General features: G+C 50.5%; 1 protein-coding gene across 1 annotated transcript; it reads right to left on the bottom strand.

The window, feature by feature from the left end:
* Nucleotides 1-1,847: 1,847 nt before the first annotated feature.
* FAM114A2 (family with sequence similarity 114 member A2) lies at nucleotides 1,848-17,656 on the bottom strand. The gene is made up of 12 exons (XM_049775665.1): nucleotides 17,521-17,656; nucleotides 16,105-16,197; nucleotides 14,167-14,258; nucleotides 11,228-11,362; nucleotides 10,237-10,395; nucleotides 9,359-9,482; nucleotides 7,402-7,481; nucleotides 5,565-5,681; nucleotides 5,082-5,221; nucleotides 3,670-3,742; nucleotides 3,319-3,372; nucleotides 1,848-2,130 (listed from the first exon to the last, which is right to left on the bottom strand). The coding sequence occupies exons 1-12, from the start codon at nucleotides 17,654-17,656 to the stop codon at nucleotides 2,005-2,007; spliced, it is 1,329 nt and encodes a 442-aa protein (XP_049631622.1). The 3' UTR covers nucleotides 1,848-2,004.
* Nucleotides 17,657-18,418: the final 762 nt, after the last annotated feature.

Genomic DNA, 18,418 nt, shown 5'->3' on the forward strand with positions numbered 1-18,418 from the left:
CACCTCCTTTCTCAGGCCGACGCTAAGCCCCGAGCTTGGCCTGCCCGGCCTCCTGTGGCGCGAGGGTCCCGGGGGCTGGGTGGGCACCCCCTCCGCATGCACTTGCGCCTGTGCTTCCGGCAAGTGGACAAGTGGAGCTGGTGGCCCGGACAATCTGCCGCGGGGCGGGGGCTGGGGGCGCTGCAGAGCCAGATAGAGCCGGCCTGACCAGCCCGGTGGACCCAGGGCGCCTTGGGCCCTTCCGGGTCCCCTCCTGAACTTGGGAATCCAGCAGAACACGAGAGGGGGACGTGAGGGACTTCAGGCCAGCTCGCCCTCATTTAGGGCAGGGAGGAGGGAGAAACGTGCTTCCACCAGCGCAGCCCCAGCTGCCCTCCACTTTCCGTCTCAACAAAGGCAGCTCAAGCCCACAAACCCAGGCCCGCAGGTGCCAACGACACCCTCTCCTGTCCCCATTTCTGGGGGGAGTTTGGGGGATCATACAAGACAGGATCCCCTTCTGTGTCTGCTGCACCAGCCTCCGGTCGACCCAGGAGTAATCAAACAGAACTTTGCATAACAGTGAGATTTCAGGGGTGGCTGTGGATCGGGAAGCTAAAGGCATCTGCTTACTCCTAGATTTAACTTAGTCCAGGTGGACTTCGACATTTTGCTATCATTGAGGGCTCCAGGGCTGCTAGAGCACACGTGCTGCAAACACGAGTCTGGTTCCCTCCCCAACACCTCAACAGCAGCCGGACTGCCCCCATTTTCCAATTATCTCTTTATTTTTTATTTTTGTGGTTTTTGGGTCACACCCAGCAGTGCTCAGGGGTTATTTCTGGCTCCAGGCTCAGAAATTGCTCTTGGCAGGCACAGGGGACCATATGGGACGCCCGGATTCGAACCGATGACCTGCATGAAAGGCAAATGCCTTACCTCCAGGCTATCTCTCCTGCCCCCATTATCTCTTCTAGTGAGGCACTTTCTCCTGGGTGTGCATAGTAGGGAGAATCCTCTGGCAGAAAAGGTTCCTGCCACCTTCCTCCTCAGTCCAAGCTGCAGACCGTGGAGAGAGTCGAGCAGGGTCAGCTCTGGGCACTGCCCACTAGTGATGAGGACTGACCAGCAGGCGGCGCCAAATGCCCTGGATGCGGAGTGCACGCGCCTGTCCCGTGAGGCCCCTCCAGGATCAGCTGGAGTCCTTGCAGGTGCCCTGGGGGTACAGTTCTGTTCCTGTTGGGTCCTGGGACCTGCTTTTAAGTCGCTGACCCTTCCTGTTCTGCCCAGGGTGTGTCGGCCTTCAAGAGAAGCCTCATGGGCAGCAATGGGACACTGCCCTCAACACTGTTCCGGGAATCGCTTCCCAGGAGTGGCTCTGGCGTCAAACTATGAACCCTCTTTTAAAGGCGGCTGGTAAAAATGCCAGTCATGAGTTCAGGTGGCAGGAACTAGGCGTTTTTCCTGTGTGAGGTGACCCGGGGCAGCATCGGTGAGTGGTGACACACTGAGGAAGTAATCACTGTCTGGAGAGAACACAGAACCCACCACAGAGGGTATCGGCAGAAGCCAAAGGGCACTTTGTTGCTTGATTTGTGTGATCCTGCTCGAGTTCCAGAGCTGAGGGAAGTCCCTGCTTCATTGCAGGAATTTACTGAGCAGCAGGTACACGCATCCCAGAGTTCGCACTCGTCTTTCTAGAGGCACAAGTGGGTGAGCCTGGAGCACTGGATGGAGTTCTTCCCTTGCACCCAGCCCACAGAGCCACACCCAGGGGAAAAATGCGCGTGCCATTCGGGCTGAGTGAAGCCTAGCTTCGTGCCTGTGTCCCACCAACCCTGATCCAGAGCAAATGGCAACTCTTAAACTTTCCTCAGAGTCTTTCCAAATAATTTATTAGTCATAACCAGTGGGAAGAGCGGTGGAGGCCCCCAAGGCCAACGCTGAGCAGAGAACGCAGCAGAAGAGGCAGCAAACGGATATGCTGGACTTTCACCCATGTGTAGGAGGATCCAATTCTCAGTGCTACCCCTGGACACCAGCATCCGAGCAGCCTGTGGGTGCGACTGCCGTGTTCTCGATGAGTGAGAACTGTAGCACTGGCAGGAGGAGCTGGAGGGCATCCTGGATGTAGGAGGCACTGTTCGAGGCCTGGGAAGGAAGTGAAGTGAGAGTAGAAACAAGCACTTTTTTTGTTTTGTTTTGTTTTTGGGCCACACCCGGCGGTGCTCAGGGGTTACTCCTGGCTGTCTGCTCAGAAATAGCTCCTGGCAGGCATGGGGGACCATATGGGACACTGGGATTCGAACCAACCACTTTTGGTCCTGGACCGGCTGCTTGCAAGGCAAACACCGCTGTGCTATCTCTCCGGGCCCAGAAACAAGCATTTTTGTTTTTGGGCCACACCCAGTGATGCTCAGGGGTTACTCCTGGCTTTGAGCTCAGAAATTGCTCCTGGCCTGGGATCGAACCGTGGTCCTTTCCTAGGTCAGCCACATGCACTACTGCTGAACCACAGCTCTTCCCCCACCCCCGTACTTTTTTTTGTTTGTTTTCCTTTGAGCAGGGAGGTCATACCAGTACAGCAATGCTCAGGGGTTACTCCTGGCTCTGCACTCAGGAATTACTCCTGGTGGATCATATGCGATGCCACAGATAGAACCTAGGTTGGCCTAATGCAAGTCAAGCAAGCACCCTATCTGCTCCAGTCCTAATACTGCAAATTTTTCTTTTTCTTTTTCTTTCTTTTTTTTTTTTTTTACTGTAGATTTCTCATAGATGCCCGAAATTGCTACAGTTCCATCTGTCTGACAACACCGCCTAAGGCTATCCTCAGCAATATGGTAGGCATAGCCCTGAACACCAACAGGTGTGGTCCCCAAATGCAAACCACCTAACAGAAAGGACAAGAGAAACTGGAATCTTTTTTTTGGGGGGGGGGGGCACACTCAGTGGTCCTCAGGGGTTACTCCGGGCTCTGTGCTCAGAAATTGCTCCTGGCAGGCACGGGGACCATATGGGATGCAGGGATTTACAACCACTCTTGGTCCTGGGTCGGCTGCTGGCAAGGCAAACACCCTACCGCTGTGCTATCTCTCCTGCTCCTCAAATAGCATTTCCTGATAGGAATCAGCCACTGGCCCAGGAACAGATGGCATTAGGGGATGGCTACTCCATGCTTGCCCTCTCACCTACAGTTTTCCTGCATCCATCCCACACATACAGTCACTACACACCTACCTCCTGGCACACATAGTCCTGATGGTGCAAAATCCAAAAGCCAAATACAGTGATTTCAGAAGAGACTTGACACTGGATATTTAAGAACCTTGGACTCACCTCTAGAAACACTGCAGTGATGATTGGATTCAGGACATCAGGTTTTTCTTCCACCTTAGGTACAGGACATAGTGGGAGATAAGGAACACAAAGCAGGAAACAGTACAAAGTAAGAGGAGTTGGTGTTGAAACACACACACCACATACAATCACATAAAAATCATCCACACACAGAATCAGAGAGTGGTATCAGGACTGGCAGATGGAATGAAAAGATAGTCTAAATTTAGACGATGGTGATGGTATTGGAATCTCTATACACCCGAGTTAGATATCTGCTATGGGCTAATTCTGTGCCCCACACATGCTTTAACGTACTCATTTAGGAAGCAGTGGTCGTGACATCCTTACCCCAGCAGCTGTCAGGCGGGTGGAGAACTCCTTTGACAGTAAGGACAGCTCTTGACACAGGATGACTGTCAGCCTGGGGAGAGATGGGTCAGGGGCACCTCATGTGTCTCTCAGACCTTCCTCTGTCCCTATAGCTGTGTTCACACTGTTAGAGGAGGCCAATCTCTCCAGTAACCTTTTAGTTTATTTGTTTTGGGTCAACCTGGCTGTGTTCGGGGATCACTCGTAGAGGTGTAGGGGGGACCACAGGGGGACAAGGGATTGAGCCCAGGTCAAATGCATGCAAGCAAACACCTTCCCAGATGCACCATCTCTCCAGCCCTACATCCTGAATTTTTTTTTTTTTTTTTGGGTCACACCCAGCAGCGCTCAGGGGTTACTCCTGGCTCTATGCTCAGAAATCGCTCCTGTCAGGGTCGGGGGGACCATATGGGATCCCGGGATTCAAACCACTGTCCTGCATTCAAGGCAAACGCCTTACTTCCATGCTATCTCTCTGGCCCCAGTTAACTTCTAAGTCTACATTTCTTTAAGGGCTGGGCTAATCACTTATCTTTTAGGTTGGTGCAAAAACTAGATGTAATGACACGTAAAAAATCCTTTAGCCTGGGCTCGGAGAGATAGCACAGCGGCGTTTGCCTTGCAAGAAGCCAATCCAGGACCAAAGGTAGTTGGTTCGAATCCCGGTGTCCCATATGGTCCCCCGTGCCTGCCAGGAGCTATTTCTGAGCAGACAGCCAGGAGTAACCCCTGAGCATCGCCGGGTGTGGCCCAAAAACCGAAAAAAAAAAAAAATCCTTTAGCTTGTGTCTGACACAGAATTAGTACTTAATAATATCGGGCCCGGAGAGATAGCACAGCGGCGTTTGCCTTGCAAGCAACCGATCCAGGACCAAAGGTGGTTGGTTCGAATCCTGGTGTCCCATATAGTCCTCCGTGCCTGTCAGGAGCTATTTCTGAGCAGACAGCCAGGAGTAACCCCTGAGCATCGCTGGTTGTGGCCCAAAAACAAAACAAACAAACAAACAAATAATATCACGAATAAGTTAGTATCTGAAGCTGGTAAGAAAACTTGATAGGTGAACTTCTTTGCATGTGGGAGGCCCAGTTTTGATCTTCTGCATTGCATGATGTGGCTCTGAAACCGGAAGAATTGTTTTCCCTAATGAAAAATGTCAGTCCTTTGAAGACAATGATCTAGGAGAAACTAGTTTCCAAAGTACAGGCTAGTTAATAAGAAAGGTCACTGAGAGAAACCAGGCCCTTTGTAGTTCACAACCAAAACCTCAAGCCAAACTCTAAGGCGAGAGTGATGCCATGGCCATGAGAACGTTTTACCACAGCAGAGGAGAGTTTGCAGTTTGGGAAGAGATGGGAGTCATTTTGGGCAGAGGGAAACTCATGTCACTCACTGGGCCAGAGCTTTGCTTCTTTCCAGGGCACCAACTTCCTGTTTCCCACCATGTAGAACCAGAGCAGCAACTTTGTGGAACAGTTCAATGGAGCAGGCAGTCAGCTCAGCAAGGCTCCGGATGGCAAAGGCATGAATATCCTGGCCAGAAAAACCAGGTGAGGCATAAGGAAATGCAGCCTGGGCTCTCTCTCATGCCTGGGAAACAACCGCCTCACTCCTCTCTCCATGGAGGGTTCCAAGAATTCAGAAAGGCAACAGAAGAGGCAGCTTCATTTTCCATAGTACTCATATACTCACTCTCTCTCTCTCTCTCTCACACACACACACACACACTCACATATACACACAGATACACACATACACCATGGACACACACACACACACCATCACATATAGATACACACAGATACACACATACACCAGGGACACAGATACACACAGGTAAACACATACAGAGGTAAGCCTTGGATGCCCTGGTCACCTGGATGGACACTTCGAGGATCTGCTTGGCCTCTTCCATCTCTCCCTGTTTCTCTTCTTTCTCCTCTGGTGGAGGTGGCCGAGGTGTCCTAAGCCACGCACAGGCTCTGTTTCTGGCCTACATTAGACAGGATTGCTCATTAGCAAGCTACTGTGCCCTGCCAGGCTCAAATGAGCATTAGCACATGATCTTTCTCCTGCCCACTGCCACCCAAAACACACTCCCTCCTCGAGCCTCAGCTCCTCTGGCCCTGGACAGATCTTGCGCATGTGCGTGTAGCACACACTTTCAGAGCGTGACCCAGAAATGCTGACACACACACATGCTTGCATGTGGAAAAAGCCAGGGATCAATTTACCCAGATTAAAAAAGACTGGACTGAGATAATGCCACATCAAAGAGGAAAAAAAACTGATGCATGCTACAAATGAAAAGAACCCTCAGTTCTTTTAAATGAACAAACGTAAGCCACCAATGGATGAACCTCTAATAAGCTAATGGTGCATGAATGCATGAATAATTTATCAATGATCTTGCTTGTTTCTTTTCCTTTTCCTTTTCCTTTTTTTTTTTTGGTTTTTGGGCCACCCCCGGCCACGTTCAGGAGTTACTCCTGAGAAATCGCCCTTGGCAGGCTTGAGGACCATATAGGATGCCGGGAATTGAACCCTGGTTCACCCCAGGTCAGCCACATGCAAGACAAATGCCCTACCGCTGTGCTATCTCCGTTCCCATGAGCTTGTTTCTATCTTGAGCTTAATGCCCCATAGTCACCAGTCTCATGCTTCTTAGAGAAAGAATAAATCAGCTAGGTACAGGGGTATCAACTTGTGCGAAGTTCTTTATTTATGACCTCTGAGAACAAAAGCCATGTCTTCGCCATGCCTGTGTCCCTTGACCTTGAAAAAGAAAGATTCTGGTGCAGTGTGACAGCACAGCGCAGGGTATTTTCCTTGTACATGACCAACCTGAGTTTCACCCCTGACCTCCCATATATGCCTCCTTCCCCCCCCACCCCCCACAGCCTGCCAAGAGTAATTTACTGCAGAGCCAGAAGTAGTCCTTGAGTGCTGCTGGGTGTGCCCCCCCCCCCAAAAAAAATACCCCCAAAAAGAAAAAATTAAGATTGCACACAGATATTCAAAAAGCACCAACCATCAGCAGTTGGTCCCCACAAACAGCAGGAAGTTGGTGAGAGTATGGCGAGGGCTGGAGTGCTTGCCTTGCATGTGGCTGACTGGGTTTCTTCCCTGTTATCACATATGGTTCTCCAAATTCTGCAAGGAGTAAGCCCTGTGGACCTCTAGATGTGATCCAAAGACCAAAAACAAAACAAAACAAACGACCCCCCAAAACACTCCAAATTCAGCATGGCAAGTTAGCACAGGTGATCTCAAAGGCAGAAACATCGAGGCACAAGAAATTAAAGTGACTGGTCCAGAACATGGAGAAAGTAATAAGAGGGAGAGCTAGGGATTTGGGGTATAAGGAACAGTAAAGTGCTAACAGAACCCCAAAGAAAAGGGTGGCTGAGAAGGGCAGATTAGAAACCCCTAAACCCACCATAGCTTATGGGAAGTCAGAGAATACAGAAGCAAGAACCCAGGCCTCAGAGGTATGCAGAGAGCTCACAAGACCCCCAAAGGTCATGCTCCAGGTGTGAACTTTCATATCTCTCTTGGTGGGTCATCATCAGTTTCAGAGGCCTCTGGGGCCCATGTGAGCCCCCCAGCACCTGGGATACCTCCTACAGTAGCTGCCAGCGATTAGAGGGGAGAGCTGTAGCGTGAGGGACAACTCTGCACTCTGACCTCCAAGTCCACAGAGATAAGCTTACCCGGGTGAGCTTCTCTGGCCTGCAGGAGACTTGTAGCTGGGAAAACAGCTCTGTCACCTCAAGGGCAAAGTCTTGGTCCTCTAGAACACAAACATAGCCACATCAAGGACAAGAGGGTAGGGGACATAGGGGGGATGGGGAGAAGGCCAAGGAGAACAGAAGCTGCAGGTGTAGTTTGATCATTTCAGAGACCTTGGTGATTCCAGAGCCCCTCTGGAATCTTCTATACTCCAGATGAAATTTCTGTTACCTGCCCAGGGCTGTCTGCATGTCTTTATTTCCTGATAATTATGCAAAACTGAGTAGTTATATTACCCAACCTATACATAAGAGAACTCTGAAAGCATTAGTTGGGAATCACAACTTGGGAACAATCCTATATTCACACACTTGAAAACTGCAAAGAGAATGGACCTTATTTTTTTGTTTTGTTTTGTTTTGGTTTTTGGGTCACATCCGGCAGCACTCAGGGGTTACTCCTGGCTCTATGCTCAGAAATCACCCCTGGCCGGCACAGGGGACCATATGGAATGCCGGGATTTGAACCACTGTCCTTCTGCATGTAAGGCAAATGCTTTACCTCCATGCTATCTCTCCAGCCCCAAGAGAATGGATCTTAAGTGACCTCCTCACAAGAAAGAAATTTTAATGAAACAGAAAGAGGGCCATGTACAGGGGTGGCGAACAAGTTCGACACAAAGAGCCAAAATTTTAAACTGTGAGAGTCAGAGAGCCACACCACGCAGTGACCTGCCAAAACAGACAAACACTCACACAAAAGTATATAATTTTAACAGTAATCTATTAAACACATATTGCATTTTGCCATTTTTTTTGGGGGGGTACACCCGTTTGATGCACAGGGGTTATTCCTGGCTATGTGCTCAGAAATCACTCCTGGCTTGGGGGGACCATATGGGATGCCGGGGGATCGAACCTCAGTCCATCCTATGCTAGCGCTTGCAAGGCAGACACCTTACCTCTAGCGCCACCTCGCCGGCCCCGCAATTTGCCATTTTGAGTGAGGGTAAAAACCCTGCAGTGATGGTGAGGGTGTGCTGCGTCCTCCACACTAAGAACTAACGGCAAGATGGGACCCAACATGTGCCACACGGGTCCCCCACTCACTGGCCCGTGCAGTTGTTTCCGAGAGATGGGAGATGGGAGGATGCAGCCTGGGGGCGGAACTCGGCACTTGGAGACCTCTCCTCAGAGGTCCCTCCTCAGAAGTAGCATAGCAAAATCCAAACTTGGCAAAGAGCCACAATATACAAAATAATGATAAGAGGCAAAGAGCCGCATTCGTTTGGCCAGGAGCCGCATGAGGGCTCAAGAGCCGCGTGTTCACCACCCCTGGCCATGCATGTACTTCGGGAAGGGTACTTGCTTGCATGCAGCTGAGCCAGGTTCAATTCCCTGCATCCCGTATGGTCCCTTGAGACCACCAGGAGTGATTCGAGTGCAGTACTAGGAATAAGCTATGAGCATTGCTAGGTATGGCCCCCAAACAAAACAAAACAAGGGGCTGGAGAGATAGCATGGAGGTAGGGCATTTGCTTTGCATGCAGAAGGTTGGTGGTTTGAATCCAGGCATCCCATATGGTTCCCTGAGCCTGCCAGGGGTGATTTCTGAACGTAGAGCCAGGAGTAACCCCTGAGTGATGCCGGATATGACCCAAAACAACAACAACAAAAACACAAAAACAAAAACAAAACAAAAAAAGAGAAATATGGCCAGTCTGAATGCAATAGTTAGACAGGAGTGGAGCAGTGACATCTGAGGAGGCAAAGAAGTCTGGGTCCAGCAGGGCACAGACACAGGCTTCAGTCAGGCAGGCCACAGAGAACTCCGAGAGGACTGGCTAAGGGAGGAACTAGAGCGCTGGAGGAGTGGAAGGCCCCAAGCGGTGCACACTCGATAGCATTCCCACTACCCACTGTAGCATCTTCTCAGTACCTTTCTTCTCTTCCTCCTCGTCCTCACAGAAGTCTTCCAAGGAAAACGCTTCTTTGAGTGGCTCCAATTCAACTTTCAGAGCCTGGAGCTCTTCTCCACTTAAAGAATTCAGGATTGATTTAACCTACACAGACATAATATGACAATATGATGTTGTAGTGGAGATTGAGAGGAGACATGTCCTTGGCTGGAGAAGAGAGCAGAGATCAGGTAGAGGCCAAACTCGGGGTCCCCACACAATAGCGCAAGGGATACCTCGGGCCCTTCCACAGAAAGGGATGGGGAGGGAACAAAAGCCAGCACCATCTGCCATCTGCAGCCTGTTCATGCCAGCAATGGCTCACAAGTTAGAGGCACAGACAGGAGTATCCCCCACACTATGCAGGTACAACTCTGCACCCTCAGGAGAAAATGGAAGACATTTAAATTTCTTTTCTCCCTCCCTCCCTCCCTCCCTCCCTCCCTCCCTCCCCTCCCTCCCCTCCCCTCCCTCCCTCCCTCCCTCCCTCCGTCCTTCCTGCCTGCCTTCCGTCCTTCCTACCGTCCTTCCTTCCTTCCTTCCTTCCTTCCTTCCTTCCTGGGGGGGGGATTGTGAGGAGTCATACCCAGTGGTACTCAGGGCTTACCTCTGCCTTTGCACTCAGGAATTACTCCCAAGGCAAGTCACCCTCCGCACTGTACTATCACTTTAGCCTCTTATTCTATTCCTAACAATTAAATATCACATCACCAGTAGTTCTCTTCAGTTTGGTCTCCTCAAAAACTCCCCCTCTGCCCCATCTGCAGTACATTCATTCCAGCCACACGACACAGACAGAACATAACCCATACTCGTTAGCATGGAGTTGGCCCCCAGAGGGAATGTCTGTGTGGGTTACCTTCACTTCGCTCTCCCGGGAAAGCATCTCCAGGGCTTCTAGGTGTGCGAGGCCTTGGAACTCATCAAAGAGGTGCCCATAGTGAGTCTTCTTGTCCGTCTCCACGGCCACTTCACCCGAAGGTTGAAGCTCTTCTTTCTCCTTTGCTTCTCGTAAAACCTGACAAGGAGGATTCAGGCTGCATAAAGATTGAGAGCTCCGGGGTGGGGGTGAGGGGGCCCTTATGAAGCTGAGGGGACTTGAGCCGGGCCTGCCAACAGTTCAGGGCACCACCCTTCAAGCCAAGTATCAGGAGCCAATCTAAGGAGCTCAAGAATGCTTAGAAAGGGGCTGGAGAGATAGCATGGAGGCAGGACATTTGCGATTTCTGAGCGGAGAGCCAGGAGTAATCCCTGAGTGCTGCCAGGTATGACCCAAAAACCGAAAAAAAAAAAAAAAAAAAAACTTAGAAAAAAAGGCCTCTAGTCCTAGGTAGGCTTAACAGTGTCTCAGAGGAAGCCTTTCTCTAATGGGGTAAGCAGTCAGCTGAGAGGTGGGCTGTGATAGGGTATGGCACCCTGGGCCACACTGAATGCAGGTTCTACAGGAAGGAAAGAGGCAGCACAGAGGCAGGAGCAAGGGGAACTTTGAAGTCACCATTGCTAAGGGAAATGGAACAAATCTTTACTTTTTATACATCACCAGAAATGCTGCTGGCAGGGTCCTGAGTAATCAGAAACAAATGCGGAGGTCAGAGATGGATGGGGGAAGAATCATGTCTCACATACAAAGAGTCCTGCTTCCAGCCCCCACCATGCCCCAAGTATCATAGGATATAGCCCTGAGAACAAATGGCAGGAACAGCACAGCATCCTCTGACCTCTCCAGCACTGAGGGCCTAGGAGCTGCTGCAAATGGTGACTTGAGGTGGCCAGAACTGTGTGGGAGTGTCCATCCCACCAACCCCACACACTGCAAAAGCAGAGCAAAAGCAGGTGAAGATCAACAGTACCTGAGACAGTGTGGAGCTGCGGTGCATCAGACCCTTGGTTCTCCGGAAGCCAGGATCTCCCTCAGCTATGACATCCATGGTCTTCTTTCCGATGAACTCCAAGGCGTCCAACCCCCCACTGATCATGCTTTTGCCCTAGAAAACATATGCAACCTCATCACAATATTAAAAAGATGCACCAGGGCCAGAAAGATAGCATGAAGGTATGGTGTTTGCCTTGTATGCAGAAGGACGGTGGTTCGAATTCTGGCATCCCATATGGTCCCCCGAGCCTGCCAGGAGCGATTTATTTTATTATTTTGGTTTTTGGGTCACACCCGGCAGCGCTCAGGGGTATTACTCCTGGTTCTATGCTCAGAAATCGCCCATGGCACGCACAGGGGACCATATGGGATGCCAGGATTCGAACCACCGTCCTTTTGCATGAAAGGCAAACATCTTACCTCCATGCTATCTCTCCGGCCCCAGCAGGAGTGATTTCTGAGCATAGAGCCAGAAGTACCCCTGAGCACTACCGGGTGTGACCCCAAAAACAAAAAACAAAACGCCCTATAAAGATGCATCAGCATGTTTTGACATAAAAAAGCAGTGTTGAAGGCCGGAGAAATAGCATGGAGGTAGGATGTTTGCCTTGCATGCAGAAGGACGGTGGTTTGAATCCTGGCATCCCATATGATCCCCTGAGCCTGCCAGGAGTAACCACTAAGTGCTGCCAGATGTGACCCAAAAACAAAAACAAAAAACAAACAAAAATAAAAAAGAATATTCCTGGAAGTTTCTACTCTTTGTGGAAGGAGCCAAAAGTGGCTCACGTGGAAAGGATAGATGGAGTGCTGCAGAGAAGTGAATATACCACATCATCAGATGACCGGAAGTCTGAGTGAAAGAGACAGGAGAAACAATCACTTCTTCAGGGTGAGAATTATGGTGCAAGGCTGGACCATGGCTGCCTGGTGGGCAGAGATAACATAAAGAGGACCCTGGCAGCATGTCTGCAGTCCAAGTATCCACTTATGGCTCCACTTACCTGTTGTTCCTTCTACTCAACAAGGCCAGCATGAGGCCGGACCAATAGCGCAAGCCATAGGGTGTTTGCCTTGCTCTCGGTTGACCCAAGATGGACCTGAGTTTGATCCCCAGAACCCATATGGTCCTCTGAGCCTACCAGGAGCCATTTCTGAGCGTCACCAGGTGTGGCCCAAAACCCATAAAAACAACAACAGCAACAACAACAAAAACAGGGCCAGCAAATGTTAGTCAGCTCTCTTGTGCAGAAAGAGATTTTGCTTTCTAATACCATTTGTTTCTATTTTGGGGCTATACATGGCAGTGTTCAGGGCTTAATTTTGGCTCTGTGTTCACTCAGGGATCACTCCTGGCAGGCTCAAAAGACCATATAGGGTGTTGGGGATAGAACCCCGTTGGCTGTGTGCAAAGCAAGCATGCTAACTTCTTTTTCTTTTTCTTTTTTTTTTTTTTTGGTTTTTGGGCCACACCCTGTGATGCTCAGGGGTTACTCCTGGCTATGCGCTCAGAAGTTGCTCCTGGCTTCTTGGGGGACCATATGGGACGCCGGGGGATCGAACCGTGGTCCGTCCTAGGCTAGCGCAGGCACCTTACCTCCAGCGCCACCGCCCGGCCCTCTTTTTTTTTTTTTTTTTTTTTTAATCTTTGGGTCACACCCGGCAGCTCAGGGTTTACTCCTGGCCCTATGCTCAGAAATCGACCCTTGCAGGTTCGGGGACCAAATGAGATGCCAGGATTCGAACCACCGTCCTTCTGCATGAAAGGCAAATGCCTTACCTCCATGCTATCTCTCCGGCCCCTTTTTTTTTTAATTTTATTTTTACTGTAAGAATTTATTCAAGAGACAAAATTGATTGATTTTTAAAAACGCTCAGGGGTTACTCCTGGCTCTGTGTTCAGAAATCACCCCTGGCAGGCACAGGGGACCATATGGGATGCCGGGACTCGAACCACCTTCCATCTTGGGTCGGCTGCATGCAAGCAAATGCCCAACCGCTGTGCTATCTCTCCGGCCCTGCATGCTAACTTCTATACTATTATTGCTCCAGCCCATAAAAACATACCGTTAAAAATATTTCTGTTCATCTACAGCTTTACGTTCTCTTCCATTGCCTAACAGATGATGAGCAAACACTTGTAAAGCAGGGAAGTGCTATGAGTACCATATTAAGAATTCGGGGCTGGGAAGGTGGCGCTAGAGCTAAGGTGTCTGCCTTACAAGCGCTAGCCAAGGAACGGACCGCGGTTCGATCCCCCGGCGTCCCATATGGTCCCCCCAAGCCAGGGGCGATTTCTGAGCACATAGCCAGGAGTAACCCCTGAGCGTCAAACGGGTGTGGCCCAAAAACAAAAAAAAAAAAAAAAAAAAAAAAAGAATTCCCTGTTGGGGCCAGAGAGATAGCACAGCGTTAGGGCATTTGCCTTAGACGCAGAAGGACTGTGGTTCGAATCTCGGCATCCCATATGGTCTCCTGAGCCTGCCAGGAGCGATTTCTGAGCGCAGAGCCAGGAGTAACCTCTGAGCGTGCCAGGTATGATCCCCCCCCCACCCCAAAAAAAGAAAAAGAATTCCCTGTCCATAAAATATTCCATTCCAGGGCCCGGAGAGATAGCACAGCGGCGTTTGCCTTGCAAGCAGCCGATCCAGGACCAAAGATGGTTGGTTCGAATCCTGGTGTCCCATATGGTCCCCCGTGCCTGCCAGGAGCTATTTCTGAGCAGATAAGCCAGGAGTAACCCCTGAGCACCGCCGGGTGTGGCCCAAAAAACCAAAAAAAAAAAAAAATTCCATTCTACCTTTATGTCCTCTTCAGCCCTGTATTTCTTCCAAACCCACCTTCATGAGTGCTTTCCCTCCACAGGGAGGATTGTGCGCCCCTCAGCAGCCAGGCCACGGGCACACAAGCACTCACCGTGCTCTGAACGGCGGTGGAGATGGTTGAGAACATGCCTAAAGGCCCAGCCATGGAAGAGGAGTTTTCATTCTCATTGGCAGTCGATTCTCCTACAGGAAGAAAGAATAAATGAAATGGTCCCTACAGAGACTCGGTTTATGAGGATCTGTGTGGATTTCTAAGAACCAGACCTGCTCACACACACAAAGACTCAGCCGTTGTTATTATCTTGTGCTATTTGCTTACTTAAAACCATCCACCTGGGGACGGAGAAATAGCACAGTAGTAGGGCATTTGCTTTGCATGTAAATGGATGGTGCTTCAAATTCCAGCATCTCATATGGTCCCCCAAGTCTGCCAGGGGCGATTTCTGAGCGCAGAGCCAGGAGTAACCCCTAAGCGCTGCTGGGTGTGACCCAAAAACAAAAACAAAACAAAAAAGAACAAAAATACCCCCAAACCATCCACCTATTTTTTTGGGGGGGGGGGGGGGTTTGGGTCACACCCGGCAGCACTCAGGGGACCATATGGGATGCCGGGATTCAAACCACCGTCCCTCTGCATAAAAGGCAAATGCCTTGCCTCCATGCTATCTCTCCGGCCCCATACACCTATTTATTTTTGTTTGTTTTATTTTGGTTTGGGTCTCGCATTGGAGATGCTCAGAGGTTACTGAATGAACTCTAGGATACTCCTAGTGGTTCTCAGGGCACCAAGTCTGTACTGGTCTCATCCTCCAGGGATTCTGTTGTAGTTTTTGTTTTTTTTTTTTTTTTTGCGGGGGTAGGCACATACAGCAGCACTCCGGGGTTTCTTTTGGCTCTGCACTCAGAAATTACTCCTGGTAGGCTTGGGAAACCATATAGGATGCTGGGGATTGAACCTGGGTTGGCCGCATGCAAGTATAATACCTTGCCTGCTGTGCTATCACTCCGGCCCCTCCAGAGGAACCTCTTGGAGGAACACTTATACCAGAATTCAGTGGACAGCTGGAGTCGAAGGGGACACACTAAGTTAGTCGCCAAGTCTGAGAGAAGCAAGAGTGAAGATTCCTATTCTTGTTAAAGGCCTGAGAGGCAGAGCAGCAGAGCTAAGTCACGGCAAGTTCTCTCTGCTCTGGCCCAAGGACCTCTGTGTCCTGAACAGAGCTGCTTCCTTTGGCTTAACAGCTAGTTTTCCTGGTCAACTTGGCCTTCAGAACTAGGCTGTTCCTTCATAAAAAAAAGAAAAAGGGGGAAAAAAAAAGACTAAAACTTCAATGGGGTCTTGTTTACATGAGGCCAAACACAATTGTAGGCAGCTTCCACAATCCATACTTAAAGCCCCTCTACTGAAAGCTCATAAGGTTCTCTGAGATAGAAAATAGTCCATCTCATAGGTAAGAAATGGGATGTGAGGGGCCGGAGCAATAGCACAGCAGCAGGGTATCTGCCTTGCTTGCAGCCAACCCAAGATGAACCTGAGTTCGATCCCTGGCAACCCATATGGTCCTCTGAGCCTACCAGGAGCGATTTCTGAGCACAGAAACAGGAGTAACTCCTGAGTGCTGCTGTGTGTGGCCCAAAACCACAAAACAAAAGCAAAAAAAAAAAAAAAAAAGAGAGAAAGAAATGGGATATAAAAAGATGCTCTGGGGCTGGAGAGATAGCATGGAGGTAAGGTGTTTGCCTTTCATGCAGAAGGACAGTGGTTCGAATCCGGCATCCCATATGATCCCCTGAGCATGCCAGGAGTGACCCAAAAACAAAAACAAACAAACAAACAAAATATATATTTATATATATATATATATATATATTAAAAAGAAGCTCTCTTGTTCTAAAGGACAGACCTCTGCCAGCTAAACCCCAAGCCTACTTTTGCATCTGTCCCATCATGCCCTGAATATCAGTCAGTACCCAGCAGACTAGCTGTTTCATTGAGCCCAATTCCAGGTTTCACTAATTCCACACAGACCTGTAGCATGCTGGACTTCTGCTGACATGTCAGTGGGACTTGGGATCCCCAGGGAGGTCTCTGCTTTCTCGATGACACTGGAAATACCTTGTCCTAATGAGAAAAAGATGGTGACACTTGCAATTAATTATCAAAATTGAAGAAAACATGCCCAGATTCAAACATGCAGATCTGAAAGAGCATTACAACCTTCATTTCATTTTTACTATTTGTAACTAATCTTTGGGACTGCGTCCTTACGTAGAAAAGAATTCTCAACATGGAATTTTCAACAGTTTGAGATAATTAATTTAGGAGTCAGGGAGCAAGCTCAAAGGATGGAAACAAAAGACCTTAAATTCGAGCCCTGGATCACATCACTTGCAAGAACTGCTGAGAGTGGTCTCAGTCCATTGTCAGAGATGATCCCCATTAAAAAGAGTAAAAGATGAGTTGGAAAAAAAAAATGAGTTGGAGAGATAGTATAGTACACGGGGTGTGTATACATGCATACATGTATAGTACATACATGTACTATAGCTACATACATATATATGTATAGTACATGAGCTGCACACAAACCAACCCATTTTTAATCCCCAGCACCACACAGGATTCTCCAAGCCTGCTAGGTATTATCCTTAGCAACAGATGTGGCTGCAAAACAAAGTTAAAAAAAGGGGGGGGGGGCCCGGAGAGATAGCACAGCGGCGTTTGCCTTGCAAGCAGCCGATCCAGGACCAAAGGTGGTTGGTTCGAATCCCGGTGTCCCATAGGGTCCCCCGTGCCTGCCAGGAGCTGTTTCTGAGCAGACAGCCAGGAGTAACCCCTGAGCACCGCCGGGTGTGGCCCAAAAATAAAAACAAAAAACTGGGTGGGTGGGGGCTGGAGGGATAGCATGAAGGTAAAGTGTCTGCCTTGCATGCAGAAGGATGGTGGATCAAATCCTGGCATCTCATATGGTTCCCAGAGCCTGCCAGGAGCGATTTCTGAGTGTAGAGCCAGGAGGAGCCCCTGAGTGCTGCTGGGTGTGACCCAAAAACCAAAAAAACAACAACAACAACAACAACAACAACAACAAAAAAAAACCCTTTCAGGGGCCAGAGTGAGTAGGGCCTTTCCTTTGTATACAGCCTAGCTAGGTTTGATCCCCAGAATCACATATGGTCCCCAAGTATGCTATAAGTGATTGCTGAGTGCAGAGCCAGAAGTAACTTTTGAGCACCGTTGGGTGTGGCTCTGAAAAGAAATAACTCCCAAACATCTATGTTCTCATCAGGAATGACTATCAACTGCAGTGGGAGTCCCTCATTAAGCTATCGGCAAACTGCAGAGCTTTTGAGCTCTGAGTAAATAAACATGGAAGAGAAATTAATACAGCTATTTCTAACACACACAGTCAGACAGACGCTGGGGGAAAATGAAGGGCGGCCTTACCTACTGTAGCTACAGTGGCAGATGCTGAAGAGAGCAAGGACTTGCCCCAGCTGCCCCAGTAGCCCCATCCGGTCTGGGGCACATCTTTGGAGTCACACGGCTGTGTGTCCCGGGAGGCAAAGTAAGAGAGAACCATTAGGAAAACGGTAAGAATAGATAGAGCGGGATACAAGTTATTAGACAAAAGCGTGTGGCAAGAAAGATGGTGCAGAAGGGAAGGCGTTCGCCTTGCTGGAGGCTGTAGCAGTCGCAAGCCTGGTTCCAAAATGCCTGCAACTCTGTGGGCGCCCTGAGCCCCGCCGAGGGTCGGTCCTGAGTGAGCCCGGGGCCAGGCACCCTGCGCCTAAGCCTCGCCGCGGTGGACCGAAGCGTCCCTCGACCCAGCACGGAAGGCCGAAAGCAGCCAGGTGGCCAAGGCGGCATCGCTCTGCCGGAGAGCGCAGAGGAGGCTGCTGCAGGACGGACGAGGCCCGCGCGCGCGGGCGCTCCTTCCGTGGCGCCCCGATACCTGCGCCGAGGGGGCGGCGGCCGCGCCCGGGGCCCCCGGCGTCCTGGCCTCGGGTCTCTTGCGCGTGGCCGGCCCAGGCTCCCGTGCGGCCTCCGGCTCGGCGTCTCGGGGCGCGGGCGCGGGCTCGGGCTCCTCCCGGGCCCCGCCAGCCGCGCCCACCCCGTCCGCCTCGGCCATGCGGGCTCCGTGCGGGCTGCGGGGGGGCGGCCGCCGCGGCGGACTTCGTCCCCTGGGCCGGGCGCTCGCAGGAGGGGCGCTTCGACGCGGCACCGCGGCAGCCGCCCGCGCACGAGCCCCACGTCGTCCTCCGCCCTCAGGAGGCTGGGCCCGAAGGCTGTCAGCCCCGCGGGGCTCGAGGAGGCGCGTTCGCGTTCGAAGCCGCCCGCCCGC

The sequence above is a fragment of the Suncus etruscus genome, chromosome 6 (assembly GCF_024139225.1).
Source record: "Suncus etruscus isolate mSunEtr1 chromosome 6, mSunEtr1.pri.cur, whole genome shotgun sequence".
Lineage (NCBI taxonomy): Eukaryota > Metazoa > Chordata > Mammalia > Eulipotyphla > Soricidae > Suncus > Suncus etruscus.